This window comes from Podarcis raffonei, chromosome 13 (genome assembly GCF_027172205.1).
Source record: "Podarcis raffonei isolate rPodRaf1 chromosome 13, rPodRaf1.pri, whole genome shotgun sequence".
In the NCBI taxonomy this organism is placed as follows: domain Eukaryota; kingdom Metazoa; phylum Chordata; class Lepidosauria; order Squamata; family Lacertidae; genus Podarcis; species Podarcis raffonei.
The window spans coordinates 19,050,825-19,066,285 of record NC_070614.1 but is presented as its reverse complement, the minus strand read 5'-3'; the positions used below and the strand labels follow the sequence as shown (position 1 = coordinate 19,066,285).

The following is a 15,461-nucleotide window of genomic DNA, read 5'->3' as shown; positions in this document are numbered from 1 at the left end:
CATGACGCAGGGAAATAAATAATTCGATTTAAACCGCGAAAAGGGTGCAAAAAGAGCAAGGAAAGCAGCTAGCAATCCCAGGAGCCTTTGCAACTGCAATCCCAGAACCCTTTGCAGCAACCATTGAGGTCTGGGGAGAGTTTTGAAGGTTGGGAAAAGAGGTTTGGAGGCAACGTTTGTGGTGGAATTTGGGGGTTTTTTGGCGGAGTTTGACTGACAGCCACCACTGCCGCCATTCATGCCTGTCTGGTAAGTGCTACTAGTCCCCCCCCCCCCGGGTTTCCAGAGACTTAAGAGGTTGTTTGCAGGCTTTTTAGATGGTATAAGTGGAATGTCGCCTGTACAGTTTCCTTTCTCCTGCATATATTTCCTTCACAGTATTTTCAGGGTTTCAAGAGGAAGAAAGAGCTCCAAATGTCTATAGTCTAGTGCACATGGTATAAATAAATAAATGCTTCCCATGTTTCCTCAAATGAGGCCTTTTATCTTTTGTCCCCTGGTTGCCGTTAGTTTTTGTGTTATTTTTTTCCTAAAATAGCACATGGCTATTTATTTATTTATTTATTTGCACCACTGGTCGATATTTACATTCTGGTTCGTCTTCCAGCTCTGAGCTGCAACCACTTGCTCTATAGCTCCCCACCTCCCAACTAATAACCCCTCTTTTTCCTCAGCCACTATGTCCGTTTGAGATTTCAGAGGCAGCCTGTAGCTAATGGCAACAGCTAGGGAGGCATCGCACAACCTCCCTAGGCCTCACAATAATGGCAGGGGGCTTCTCTGCCATAATTTATGATTAAAAATATCTGTATCATGTGTACAAATGGGTGGGCGGATGTCACAGCATAAACTCAGGTATTTGACCTTCCGTTATCTGTCTCTGAAGGAAAAGGCAGAATGGACGCTACAAGTAGATGTATTTAGAAGTCTATTTATTTAAAGCCCTGCAGTTCTCTTCATCGCTTTTGCGAAAAGGGGGGGCCGTGAGGAAGCCTTCAGAGAGCCCGACGGCATCCCCTCCAATATTTCTCCAATAACAACAACAATTTTATTACAGTATATATATATATATATATATATATATGACATCAACCATTGAAAACTTCTCTGAACTTCAGGTGTCTTCTAAAAGTCAAATAGTTCACATCAAATTGGGGGTAAGCATTCCTCAGGGCCAGTGCCGGATTTACGTATAAGCTAAACAAGCTATAGCTTAGGGCCCCACTCTCTTGGGGCCCCCCCAAAAAAGTAAAGGAAAAAAAAACCCTGGATGTACATTTCCAAAATATAAGATAAAAAACAAATAAAATAAAACCTACATACAGCAACAGTGTTTTGTTTTGTGTTGTGTAGGCTCCTATGATGTAAGTAATGGGCCCCGCCTGCTAGCCTGCTCCCTAAAATATCACTGGTTTGCTCATTTCTAAATATAGGATTTCTACATTCTGCATGGACTGGTTGCCTATTAGGTCCATAAATTACCATATAGCATATATTCAACACAAAAAACAGCAACAATTTGTTGTTGACAAAGGACAGCTAGATATATAAAGGGCCCCATCAAACCTAAATCCGGCCCTGCTCAGGGCAGGCACCACTACGGAGAAGGCCCTCTGCCTGTTTCCAATGAAAATATAGTCATACCTCGGGTTACAGATGCTTCAGGTTGCGTTTTTCAGGTTACGGACCTGCCGAAACCTGGAAGTATCAGAACAGGTTACTTCCGGGCTTCAGCAGTTGTGCATCTGCAGAAGCGCTAAATTCGTGCGCAGAAGCACCGAATCGCAACCCGCGCAGACGTGCAGATGCAGGTTGCGAACGCTGCGGGTTGCAAACGTGCATCCCGCACGGATCACATTCACAACCTGAGCGTCCACTGTAGGGGCATCCTATTCCATCCATGTGGTGTGATGGGAGTAAAAATTGTAGTGAACTTCATTCCCAAAACCCATAACAAACTACAGCTCCCAGGATTCTTTGGGGGAAGCCATGGGTTTAACGTTTGGTGTGGATGTGATGCTAGCCCCAGGCAGTGTCCTTTGTGTTCATCCTTCTTTGTGCAAAGCTCAGGCCTTCTCTCACCATCTTCCCACGTAGAAGACTTGTATGCATGTATCAAAACAGTAGTTATCTGCTGCTTGCCCTACCATTCTTGGATTAGGAGATGGCGGCTGTAGCTTCCTGGTGAGCTGTTGTGCTCCAGCTTTTCTTCTTGAGGATTAGCTCCTGTTACTTGCTAGGCCCCATGCTACAGTTCATTCATGTCCTAGTCATTCAATTCTTTTTCTTCTTCCGCCTCCTCCTTCTCTTCGCTTCACTTTGTGAAGAGAACTCACCAAAACATCCCCACGCTGTGACTAATTGTGTCGCAGAAAACATCAAATAGGTGAATGAGCCACTTCTGCACCCATGGTAACAACTTCCAGAGATGGTTTGTTTTGCAGGAGAAATAGCAAAGAGTGTTGTGGCATCTTACAGACTGGGACATTTATTATGACCTGAGTTCACAAAAGCACCTGCCATGTGCTGATCTTTAAGGTGCCGCAAAGCTTTTCATTAACGTTTTCTTCCACACCCATCTTCTAAATGGCATTACCACGGAGGGGTTAGGAGTTTTTATTCAAGACTACAAATCCTCATTAAGCCTCTATGGTGAAATGACAATGTTTTTTTTCCTGGTAGGGCTCCAGAACATTTTGCAACTGCATGCTGGCAGAAATTCTATATGGCAAAAGGCAAGGCGTTTTATGCATTTATTTCTTTATAACAATATTTGTAATATCATAAAAAATATCAAAGCAGTTTCCAACAACTGTACACAAGGAGGGACACACATACAAAAAACAACATCCAGGTTAAAAACCCCCAGAAATACCAGAGAACATTAACTATGAAATATTTTCTTAGTTGCCTGCATAAGCCTAGTGGCACAGAAAAGTTTTCAGCAAACATTGAAAGATTACATCAAAAGGCACCCGCTGCATTCATGCAGTTGAAAGCACATTTTGTGGTGGTTTTGTTACTTGTGGTTTCATATTTACTCCTGCCGTTTTTGTTGTGCATAGATGCTCTTCTCCAGGCCATGAATCCACAGGAAGCTCTGGTCAAGGCAGGATGCATCTTGCAGGTGTCACTCACCTGTTTACTTGGCTGTATGATTTGTCCTGGCCCAGAGCAGATTTTGTGGTGAGCAACCCCACTTATTCCATTTTTAAAAATAATTTCATGATGTCATCATCATTTATGAGCATTCTGCAAGCCAAATGATCATGACTGAATAACTTTATTGTTGTGATTTGAAGGGGTGAGTCCCCAATCGTGGAGATATACAATATAAAATGCAACACATTTGGGAGTTCAGGGACATGTAAGCTTTTGAGTTGAGGGGCATGTGTAGTTGCCTTCATTTTTAGTGCTTTGGCCTACATTGGCTTCATGTTTCCAAGCACAATTCCAAGTGTTGGTGCTGACCTTTAAAGCCCTAAACGGCCTTGGCCCAGTATACCTGAAGGAGCTTCTCCACCCCCATCATTCACCCGGACACTGAGGTCCAGCGCCGAGGGCCTTCTGGCTGTTCCCTCACTGCGAGAAGCCAAGTTACAGGGAACCAGGCAGAGGGCCTTCTCAGTAGTGGCGCTCGCCCTGTGGAATGCCCTCCCATCAGATGTCAAGGAAATAAACAACTACCTGGCTTTTAGAAGACATCTGAAGGCAGCCCTGTTTAGGGAAGTTTTTAATGCTTGATGTTTTCTTGTGTTTTTAATATTCTGTTGGGAGCCGCCCAGAGTGGCTGGGGAAACCCAGCCAGATGGGCAGGGTATTTAATATTATTATTATGGAATGGGGAACTTGTAACCAACTCCAGGACCACGCTTTATTATTTATTGCTAGCTTGGCCAGAAATAAAGAACAGATTAAGGAAGTGACAGTGTTCCCCTTTTGAGTCTCAGGGAAATGAAAGAGTCTGGGGCCAAATACAACGTAAAGGCCTTGCAGAAAGGAAACTCTAATTTTACAACACCCTGTTGATGTCTTTTGATCCAAGTTGTCTGCTAAGGAGAGCATTTCCTCCCCACCCCTGTTTTTTAAAGCACAAGTGTTGATCCTGCCCATTTAAGGTGCCGGATCCAACCCGGAATCCAGTTTCACACAAGACAAACGTGGATATGAGCATCTTTCCCACTTGTATCACATGGGACAGCAACTGCGAAACGCAGGTGTTGCAGGCCGGTTTAGGCGCAAATTGGTTTATGCCAAATATGCGAAAATGCCTCAAGACTTCCCTTTTCTTTTTTTGCATTCATTTCTCACTGAACAGCATTGCATGGCTATGCTCCCAACTGGCCACCAGAGGGCAGGCGCTCCCCCTGTTTCATCCACCTCCTTTGCTTCTCTGCCTCTACCCCTCCCTCCCATTCCAAGCCCTGCTCAGCTGAGCTTTGACAGTTTCTTGCTGCAGCCCCCAAATGCTGGGTTTTCTGCCAGTCGAATTCCATCACAGACCAGGAGGAATCTTGCGGGATCTGCTCATTCCTCGCCACGAGCCTGGAGGTGGCAACTGCTGAGAGAGAGGGAGCCCGGCAGCCGAGGGGAGAAACTGCTTGGGGAGGCAGAGCGGAAAGTTGTTGCCAAGAAAAGGTGGCGCTTTGGAGGGTCACAGGGATGCACCCTGAATCGCTGAAGATTTCGTGGGGAGCCCTCGTCCTGTTCTGGCTGCTGCAGGAGGAGGCTGTGGGGTCAGCAAAGGAGAGGCAAGCAGCAGGTACCACCCACACCTTCCGGGGACACTGCCACCCTCGTGTGACACTGTGTGCAAAGTGTGGACAGAAGTGGGGTGAATGCCAGGGATGTGTATGGCAGAGAGCATGCGTGGGGGTGTGTAGCTGTGAGTGGAACAGGGATCCGGGCATGCTCAGGCAGCTTGAGAGGAGGTGCTGTGAGCATGCAAGGGGAGGCAATGGTGAATAGGGAGCAGTTCTGTTCGTAGACAGGTGTGCGAAATCAGGATCAAATGTGATAAGGTGATGTGCAAGCCTGTTAACATTTACGAGCATGATGGATGCAGAAGTGCTGGGTGGGCATAGAGGTGAGGGAGTACATGATTCAGTGCATGCACAAGTGTACCGAAATTATTTGGACCTGCGAACAGAAAGGGTTCGGAGTAAGTGCATATCAGACAGGCACATATTATCAGTATATGAAAGTCCTCCATCCGTGCAAAAACACATGTGTGTGCATTCAGATGGTAGTGCTCGCAGCAATGTGTGTGAGCAGGTGTGCTGGTGCCTGTGTGTGCACTTGGTGCCTGTGTGTGCACTTGGTCGCGGCTGTGCACCACAATTCTGCACAGTTCTTGTGCGCACAGCCTTGCAATGTTCCTGCGTAGCACTGTGCACATCAAATTGTGCTTCTGGCAATTTTGCACCGGTTTTGTAAACAGTTTGACGTGGTTTGCCAGGTTCAGCCAATTTTGTAAAGGTTTCCTTTTCTTCAGGTTGTTTTGGGTTGCGCTGTCCACATGCGTTGGAAATCCAGCATGCCGTGCTTTAACCCGCAGCAGGAGCCCACTGGGATTGGCTTCGCCGTGTGAATCACCCTTTTGAACAAGCATGTGGCAGGGAGGTTGCCTCCAAATGTTTCATCTGCAGAGCTGCTGCACAGACTCACCCCTCGGCAAATGGTGCTCCTGCTTATAGCCTTTGCCCCAGGATACCCATTGGAAAAAAGTGGTTTTGTGTATTTGGGGCAGAAGCTGGCTGTGCACTACACTGTTTGGCTGGGGGCTTAAATGACAAGCCCACCTCCACTGGAGCAGAATATATATCAGATCCATGCAGAGATTTAAGAAACATACAATATATTATTTCTAAAAGGCAGGCAGCCCACCTGATTCAATGATAAGCATTGTAGGGAGACTTCTTTTTATGTTCTTCTACCCTGACGTTTGCCAGGATGTCTTGCACTTGTATGTATAGCAGAATATAAAAGTCCATGCATGTGTGCCAGTGATCCCGTTATATGTATGTTTGTGTACTTCTGTCAGCCTAGTGAGTTTATGCAAAGAACCAGGTGCCGTTGTGTGTGACAACGATGGCAACCACCAACTCCCATCTATGTGGCATTTCAGATCGATGTTACAAAACTGCCCAGTTAAATTCGCTGTGGGTGGTGAGAAATGGCAGCCAGCGCCTGTAATGAATCACTCAGATGAGTGGTTCATTAAGACCACAGTTTGGGCTAAAGGCAAAGTTGCTGGCCTCACATGCAAGAGTCGTGCTGGCTGCCCTGAGGAGAACACACCGCTTTCCTCGCTGCTTTTGCGTGTGCACGGAAGCAAAAGTGCAGAAGCGTCTACTTGGGCACTTTTCAGCAGGTGTGAATAGGGACCAGTTCCTCTGTGCATGAAACCAGGATTCAGGCATGTCGGTGCAGCAACAGAGATGGTGCATCCGTTTCCTCCTGTGTGCGTGTGTGGCAGTAAACAGGTTTGCACTGTGCACATGGTGACAACAAGTGTGAATTCACTGCCTCGAGATGTACTGTGACAGCCAAGAGGTGTAGATGGCTTTAAAATGGGGTTGTGGAAAGCAGGTCTATCATTGGATTTATAGTCCTTACTGTTTCACCTGCTGGTTGTATCTGTAGTTTGGGCGTTTTTTTAATGGCTGTTTTTGTGCTTTAATTGTGAACTGCTCCAAGAGCACAAAAGGGACGCAAGTGCAGGATAACTAAATGGGACCCTCAAGGTTCAGAGGTAGTATTTCGAGGCAATATTCCTCTGAATACCAGTTGCTGGGTGGATGTTAGATTCATAGACTCATCAAGTTGGAAGGGCTCCTAAGCACTATCTAGTCCAGCGGTTCTCAACCTGTGGGTCCCCAGATGTTGTTGGACTACAGCTCCCATCATCCCTGAGCTCTGGCCTTGCTAGCTGGGGGTGATGGGAGTTGTAGTTCAACAACATCTGGGGACCCACAGGTTGAGAAAGGCTGAACCCTGCAGTGCAGGAATGCTTCCCACAACTGTCCCTGGGTGGGCTTGAACCACCAACCTTCTGGTTAGCAGCCAGGTGCACTAACCCATTGTGCCACAGGATTAAGGCAACCTGTAGCAGTGGGAAATTGCCTCCAAGCTCTGCTTTGCAGAGGCATCTGAGTGATCACTATTGGAAACAGGATGAGGCTGTATGGGCTCTTGGACTGATCCAGGAAGGCTCTTCTTATCTTCTCAAATTGTGGGAGCTCCTATGGATGTATTGAACTGAGCAGTCATAGAGCGGAAAGGTGTCGTAGACTCCCTATGTTGCATTCACAAGGTACGATTTGGAGAAAAGATACACACATTTTTGAACACACAACCCTCCAAAGAAAGAGAGTCTTGTGGCAGCTTTAAGATTCATTGTGACATACTGTTTTGAGGACTAGAGTCCACTTGATCTGATGCATAAAGTGCTGTTGTCAGTCAGTGTGTATGAGCAGTAGGGCCAAAAGGCAGTGAAATGCAAGGGGGAAATTTGTGACTTGCCATATGCAGAACCAAGATATATATATAACATGCCCTCCTAACATTTCTCTGATGAAAATAGGATGTTGTTGTTGTTGTTGTTGTTGTTGTTGTACCCTGCCCCTCTGACTGGGTTGCCCCAGCCTGTCTGGGTGGCTTCCAACATATATAAAAACACAATTAAACATTAAATATTTAAAAACTTCCCTATGCAGGGCTGGCTTCAGATGTCTCCTAAAAGTTGTATAGTTACTTATCTCCTTGGCTGGGGGCAGGGGGCGTGTCGCATAACTCCAAACCATTCAACATTTCTCCAATAAAAATAGGGACGTCTTAAGGAAAAGCACGACATTCCAGGATCAGATCAGAAACCGGGACAGGTTCTGTAAATCTGGGACTGTCCCTGGAAACTAGTGACACTGGGAAGGTCTGATATAATGTAATAACAGATTGAACAATTCACAGAAGCCATTGTAATTTAGCTATGCTTTGTTATACTGGTTTCACACGAGTAGAAGGAAAGAAGCCCACAGTTCTGATTAGGTCCGGACTGAGTCTAATCAAATTTGCTGATATGCTTCTTGGGTTGAAGAATGAGGACTTTGAGATCAGCAGCAGGATGTCCTGAGATGCTGAAATGCCCTCCTATATGAATGTTACCCTTGAAAATGAAAGATCTGTGTCTATTTATTTCTTTATTTGCACAGAGACAGACCTGTTTGTCCGACATAGACAGCAGAAAGGCACTGTTGGCAGGTGATGCCATTTTTCCTGTTTCGGGATGAAAGGGCGAATGAGACCCTGATGGTATGGAGGATGTTATTAGCTCCTGAAATAGCGCTGGCATCTGGGTTAATTGCATAGCCTTGCCCCTGAATTTGTATCTCTGCTAGGTGTTTTGTTGCGGTTAGTGAATTAATAACCAGTTTAGATTAGGAGAGTTGTCTTTAACTGAGAACAGACTCACCGTCCAAGGACTGTGTGAGAGAAATGTCATTTTCCTGTGAATGAGCTACAGACATAATTGATGATACAGTGGAACAGTTTTAGCTGGGAGCTTCTTATTATTTATTATTAAATTTATATGCCACCCTTCATTTAGAGACCACAGCTTTAAGGGACAGCAGGCCACACACTGTCACTTTATTTTCTAGGTCTACCTTCATCTAGGGCAGAGATTTTGAACCTTTTTGAGTCCACGGCTGCCTTGACCAACTACATTCTTTCTGCGGCACCCCAACTACATTCTTTCTGCGGCTCAAGAGCCCAGTTACTTGTTTGTTTGTTTGTTTCTATTAATGATTTTCTTGATTTACAAAAGTGTGTGCAATGTCTCTCGTATTTCCCCCCCCATGTAACATTTTTACAAATCAGTTTCATTTGTTGAGACATTAGGAAGAAAAGGGGGAAAGATGTGGAGTGGGGGGAAGATGGATGGGGATGGGGTCAGGTGGCAATATTTCTATTTTACTTACTATATGTAGGATTTGGTGTCAGCGTTGCTTGTGCAGGTTCTTTGCTGTTCACTTGTGTTCCTTTGGTGGTGAGAGAGGTTGGGGTTGGCCTAGGGTGTGGCTGTTCATTTGTGGTTGGCTGTAGTGGTCTTTGTTTTCATGTGTGAGTGGGGTTGGTGGGTATTTTGGAGCAGGTTAGCCATATTGATTTGTATGCTGTTGGTAGATTTTTGTCGTCGTCTTGTTGGGCTGTGTATGTGATAAAGGAGAGCCATACCGGGAGGAAGGTATCTTCTTCTATTTGTCCCCGTGTCAGTTTGAGTTTGTTGGTTAATTTTTTTAGTAGGGCTGCTTCCCATACTTATTGGTACCATTAGTCCATGCTTGCTCCTGACAGCTCTCTCCAGTGTCTGGCTATGATGCTTCTGGCTGCTGAAAGTAGGTGGGTTATGAGTTCTTTGTGGTGTAAGTGGTCTTGGAAGATGTTTAGTAAGGCCAATTCTAGGGTGATTTCTAATACTTGCTTGGTTATTTTACTTATTTCTCGTATGGTTTTTGTCCAGAATAGTTGGATTTTGGGGGCACTCCCACCACATGTGGAGGTATGTGCCTGTGGAGGTACAACCTCTCCAGCATTTTGGTGAGCTTCCTGGGTGTATTAGCGCTAGTTTTTTTGGTGTTAGGTACCACCTGTAGGTGAGTTTCAGAGTGAATTTTTTTCTTTTCGTTGATATGGATTTAAAAGAGGGTATAGACTGCACTAGGAGCCCAGTTATGTCAACCCTTGCCTGCAGAACGGGCAACCTCTCACCCTTTCTCGATCACCCTCCCTTGTGGAGTGTTCCCTCAGCCTCCTCTCCCCTCTCCTTGGGAGTCCCCCGGGCAGCCACTGCTGCCACCCCTGTCTCTGAGCTGCCTACCCCAAAGACAGGTGCTTCCTCACACTGCCCCACAGGGGCCTGGGACTTGTCTGTTCATCCCCAACAGCAAAGGCTGGTGGACTAGCTGGCTGGGCTCCCTCACCTGCTTGCTTCAGCTCCTGGCAACCAGCACCCCCTGGCCAGCTCCAGAGGCACAATTTGCCTGCGGAGCTTGTAGCCAGGGCTGCTGCATCAAACAGCTGTGCAAGCCTTTGGGAGGCAGAGATGCGAGAGGGCATCAGAAGAGGGAGGGAAGGAAAGAAGGGCAGGAGCCAGGGTTGCCCGTGGCACCTCTGACCATCATTCAAGCCACCCCAGGGGGCCACGGTGCACTGGTTGAAAACCACTGATCTAGGGAATTTGTGCCTGACTTGCTAGGAATTCTTTAGATTATTAGTTGGGGATTGGGTTCCCTTCCAATTCTACAGTTCATGGTTCTACTGTATAACTTTTAGGATATGTTCGCATTAGGGGCTTAAAACACAGTGAGGTTGTCCCCGCCTGCATTTCAAGTCACATTTGCACAGTACAGAGAGGAGGAGGAGATGTTTTCACCTGACGCACATAACTTGGATTATTTCCCTGTCTCTGCAATTCCATGCTGAACTCATATTCACGAAGCTGCCTTCTGTGCATATGTGCACAAAGGCTTAAATACGAAGTGAACACAGCTTAAGTTTTCTAGGCCAGTGGAAGCTGGTTTGAGGGGGGAAACCCACACCATACAGTCACATTTCTCAAGAAATTACAGGATTGGGGCTAATGGTGTGTGTATGCTGCTTCAAAAGCTAGCCGTGGGAACATACGGGAGAAAGCGGCAATGCGTTCATACTCATGGAAACTTTGGAACAGCTCATGGATGACATTCCCTACTTGCATCTTCGCTCTGAAATAGGCAAACCAGATGAATCATCCTTCTAGCTCTGCCTTTATTTTTAAGATTTTCAGCTATTGGAAGTGTCAGAGCCTGCCCCATGAGACAGCTGTCGGAGAAATGGACCTCGCTGGGTTCAAGACAAAGCTAGATATAGCTGGGAAGACAATTTCTTTGTCATTTTTTTCCCCTTCTGATGCCTTGTGGTTGAGTCACACATTCATTTCTTTGAGTGGCAGCCTCGGGCCTGTAGCCGAAGGGTTTGTGGTGTGAGGATCTAACAGGGATGGAAATCAATGCAGAGCAGCCAGAACAACAAACAGAAAGATGTGTTTTACTGTTATTTAATTCTATCACTTCTTAGTGAGCAATTGAGGAGAATACTGTCTGTGGGCTTTTCTTTATAATCCAGTAAATTAAAAGCGTGGAGACTCACTGCCTTGATATGAAAGCTGAGAATTCAAGGAGAGGGAACTCACATAGTCTTAAGGAGGAAGCCCCCATCCTCTGCAAGGGCTGCAAACCTGGACAGCCTGATTCCTACTGACTTCCTGTTGTTTCAGCTTGCACTAAGTTTAATCCTCTTCTCGGTACACCATCACTCACCCACATTTTGGGTGGTTTCTGGTAAGATGTCCTCAAATAAGGTATCCACTTCACACTGCAAGGTAAAAGGTAAATGCCAGGTGATGGTGTGGTTGCTCAAGAACAAACAGGCAAGACTCCAACCTGTCTTTTCCAGGCTTTATTATTTGTACAAACTATCTTACAGTGCAGAGCGTCGCAAGTCCATGTCTGCTCAGTCGCTAGCAGAATCTGGGAGTGGGCGGTCCTTATACCTTCCCCAGCATAACAGTCGTGTGACCCCCATCCTTCTCCTCCTCTCTCTGCGTGCAAACCTACTGCGCAACGTGGGCGCTGGCAAAGGGGGACTTGCCTCCCATCCCCTTTGCTCAGGCTCGGTGTTGAGGCTCTCCCTAGCATCTTCTGATCCCTGTGCCCCTTCCCCACTGGAGGTGGGGCTTCTCTCCTCGTCAGAGGAAGAACTGCTTCGCAAGATCTTCAGAGGCTCCCAGTAACACAACTTTTCTTCCACCTCTGGGCTGATGGCAGTTCCCTGACAGTAAAGGTAAAGGACCCCTGGACGGTTAAGTCCAGTCAAAGGCGACAGTGGGGTTGCAGCACCCATCTTGCTTTCAGGCCAAGGGAGCCAGTGTTTGTCCACAGACAGCTTTCCGAGTCATGTGGCCAGCATGACTAAACTGCTTCTGGTGCAACGGGACACCGAGAAGGAAACCAGAGCGCACGGAAACACCGATTACCTTCCCGCCACAACAGTACCTATTTATCTACTTGCACAGGCGTGCTCTCGAACTGCTATGTTGGCAGGAGCTGGGACAGAGCAACTGGAGCTCACCCTGTCACACGGATTCGAACCGCTGACCTTAAGCCCAAGAGGCTCAGTGGTTTAGACCACAGTGCCACGGATGTCCCTTTTATACACACTGCAAGCACACTCAAAGCAGCCTCCTCCCAAAGGATCCTGCGAGCTGTAGTTTACCCCCTCACAGAGCTACAATTCTCAGCTCCCTTAACAAACTGCAGCTCCCAGGATTCTCTTGGGGCTGGGTGATATCCTTTGAAGGCACTTTAAAGGTATGGTGTGCTCTCAGCCTGAGGTTCAGTGCATGATGCTGCTATCCCATTGCCAATCACGAAGCAAGATACAGCTGCCAATCTAGTCAGCTTCAGCCATTGTGTACACATGCCATCTTATCCTACAATCAATGGATGCTGAGCACTTGTTTTTTCCTACGTGGTCCACATGCAATCTAGGTGTAATGTATTTTTGTGTTTTTACGCTGTGAACCGCCCTGTGGTCCTCGGATGAAGGGCAGTATAGAGAAGAAGAAGGAGAAGGAGAAGGAGAAGGAGAAGGAGAAGGAGAAGAAATCTATTGCAATTTTTTTGCCCCTGAAAAGTGCTTCTAGAGAAACTGGTTTCAATCTGAAAATAAAAGTCCATTGTAGGTGGATCCCCACATTAACCTGCAGTGTGTCCATTTGAAAACACCACTTTCTCCTTTGTTCACCTAGGGAGAGGAAAAGGTGTGGATAACCTACTCAAGGGGCGGACTTTCAAATGCATATTAATTAACCACACCCGGCATTGTGGCTGGCAGGATCTAATTATTCCGGATTGAGAAAAAAACTACATTTTTCAGCTGCAGATGGGTTAGTGGGTCTGTTTTCACCTTCTGTGTGGCAGATTGCAGTCAAAGCCAACAAGGCATATTCTTGCTGGTTAGTAAGCTTAGGGTCAATGGACCACAGAGCTGTATTGCTGATAGGCAGAGACTCAGACTAAATAAATGTACCGTATTTTTTGCTCTATGACTCACTTTTTCCCTCCTAAAAAGTAAGGAGAAATGTGTGTGCGTCTTATGGAGCGAATGCAGGCTGCACAGCTATCCCAGAAGCCAGAACAGCAAGAGGGATTGCTGCTTTCACTGCACAGCGATCCCTCTTGCTGTTCTGGCTTCTGAGATTCAGAATATTTTTTTTCTTGTTTTCCTCCTCCAAAAACTAGGTGCGTCTTGTGGTCTGGTGCGTCTTATAGAGCGAAAAATACGGTAACTAGGGGGACGACTATCATATAATTGTTCATCACCTAAGGAGCAATGAATGAACAGGACTTTTGAGGGAGCTCTGCAAAAGTATCTTCACATCCTTCTGTAATCAGAGTTTCTCCGTCCAGGTGTATGCGAAATTTCAGGGCCCCTTGTTCCTGGAAAGCACCTGAACAATTTTAGTACATCTGTCAGCAAGTCAACAAGGCCGGGACATCTTTTCATAGACAGCAAAGGTTATCTGAGTCAAAAACAACTTGGCATGCTCCAGCATCACTTTAAAACATCCCACGTTCGCCCAGATCCTTTGCCTGCAGCCCAATTTCAGCTGGAAAATCGTGTAAACAGGAAAAGTCAGCAATGCGTGGCCAGCAGGAATGAGTCTCGTGGTGCTTTCAGCATTTGCCTGTTTCATAAAGTCTGTCTCAGCTTAATATTTTCACGCCAGGAAATGAGAGGGAAAGCAGCCAAACCATAGAGACTGACTAAGCCAAATGGCCTTCTAGGCTTGATTGAGAAACGAAAGAAAGGTTGTGACATCATCATACCCAGAATTCTGCCCCCCTCAAACAGCAGCCAATGAAGTGAGGCAGGGGTGGCAAAATTCTGAATGAAAATGACGTCACTTCTGTCGCATCATGCATTTCTTTCATGAGATGTTACCAAGGAAAACAGAATATTTTGTTGTTGTTTTCTCATCTTGCCGTTAGCCGCTCTGTGGTATTCTGCAGGAATGCGGTTCCATGAGTAAAAATATATATGGTTGTGTACGCAGTGATTTTGTGAGGGGTGGAGAACCCTGTCTGTTGCAGCGAGCTCCTTGGAGGTAGGACGGGGTGTAAATATAATTAATAAATAGGAAATGATATTATGCTGATGTTCAAAATGGCAGAAGCAAGGTTTTGAATGATACAAAGCTCTTCTTGAGATGCACTTTTGCAGTTGGAGAGGACAGCTCTGGTGTGGCACAAGATGCTCCGGTGAAGTCAAACAATTTCCCACCCAGTTACAACAACTCTTTAAAAAATAAAATAAAATTCTACTCTTTTACTCTCAGGCTGTATACACACTATATCTTTAAAGCACATTCTTTCCCTCAAAGCATTATGGGCACTGTAGTTTGTTGAGGGTTGCTAACTCGGTAAGGGGTAAACTACAGCACCCAGAATTCTTTGAGGGAAAGAATGTGTTTTGAAAGTGCTACAAAGGTACAGTGACTGTGGAGCCTCTAGTTATGTACCTCTCTGGATACGTAACTTGCAGGTTACGAACGCGGCAAACCCGGAAGTGTATACCATATTTTTTGCTCGATAAGACTCACTTTTTCCCTCCTAAAAAGTAAAGGGAAATGTGTGTGCGTCTTATGCAGCGAATGCAGGCTGCGCGGCTATCCCAGAAGCCAGAACAGCAAGAGGGATCACTGCTTTCGCTGCGCAGCGATCCTTCTTGTTGTTCTGGCTTCTGAGATTCAGAATATTTTTTTTCTTGTTTTCCTCCTCCAAAAACTAGGTGCGTCTTATGGTCTGGTGCATCTTATAGGGCGAAAAATACGGTACTTCTGGGTTTCGCTGCATGCGCAGAAGCAGCGCCTCTGCCTACGGACTTTTTGGGTTGCAGACGTACCCCCAGAACAAATTTAATTTGTATTCAGAGGGTTCACGGTATAGTGTATGCACAGGCTTGCACACTTAGGATCATAGAATTGTAGAGTTACAAGGGTCTTCTAGTCCAACCCCCTGCAATGCAGGAATCTCAGCTAAAGTGCCCATGAAAGAGGGCCACCCAACCTCTGCTTAAAAACCTCCAAAGAAGGTGAAATATACTCTGAGTCGAGCGTGGATTTCATGCTCCCAGATTGTCTGCTTTATATACATTATTTACACAATGGGCCCCATGTGATTGGCTAATTCTGGGATTCACCTGTAGGCCAATCAGGTTGCGAATTCACTTCTACCTGGAGCTGGATTGGGTGGCTCCTGTGGACCAATCAGACTGCTGCATTCTGGACCCTATTGTTCTAGGACCAATCAGACGGCTGCATTCTGAATCCTATTGTTTTAGGATCAATCAGACTGCTGCAT

General features: G+C 46.1%; 1 protein-coding gene and 1 non-coding gene across 4 annotated transcripts in view; one reads left to right on the top strand and one right to left on the bottom strand.

Annotated features, from left to right (window-relative positions):
- Nucleotides 1–15,461, top strand: part of PLXDC1 (plexin domain containing 1) — a 77,273-nt gene continuing 61,812 nt past the window's right edge. Inside the window, exons 1-3 of one of the 3 annotated variants that reach the window (XM_053361427.1) lie at nucleotides 1–249; nucleotides 3,066–3,186; nucleotides 4,460–4,762. In XM_053361427.1, coding sequence (XP_053217402.1) covers nucleotides 4,663–4,762 — 100 coding nt within the window. In that variant the 5' untranslated portion in view covers nucleotides 1–249; nucleotides 3,066–3,186; nucleotides 4,460–4,662. Of the gene's footprint in view, nucleotides 250–3,065; nucleotides 3,187–4,281; nucleotides 4,763–15,461 lie in introns of those variants that run through there. The other 2 variants (XM_053361428.1, XM_053361426.1) reach the window with 2 other exon arrangements.
- On the bottom strand, nucleotides 7,024–7,102 carry TRNAS-GCU (transfer RNA serine (anticodon GCU)). Its single transcript has one exon. It is a non-coding gene; the product is annotated as a tRNA-Ser (tRNA).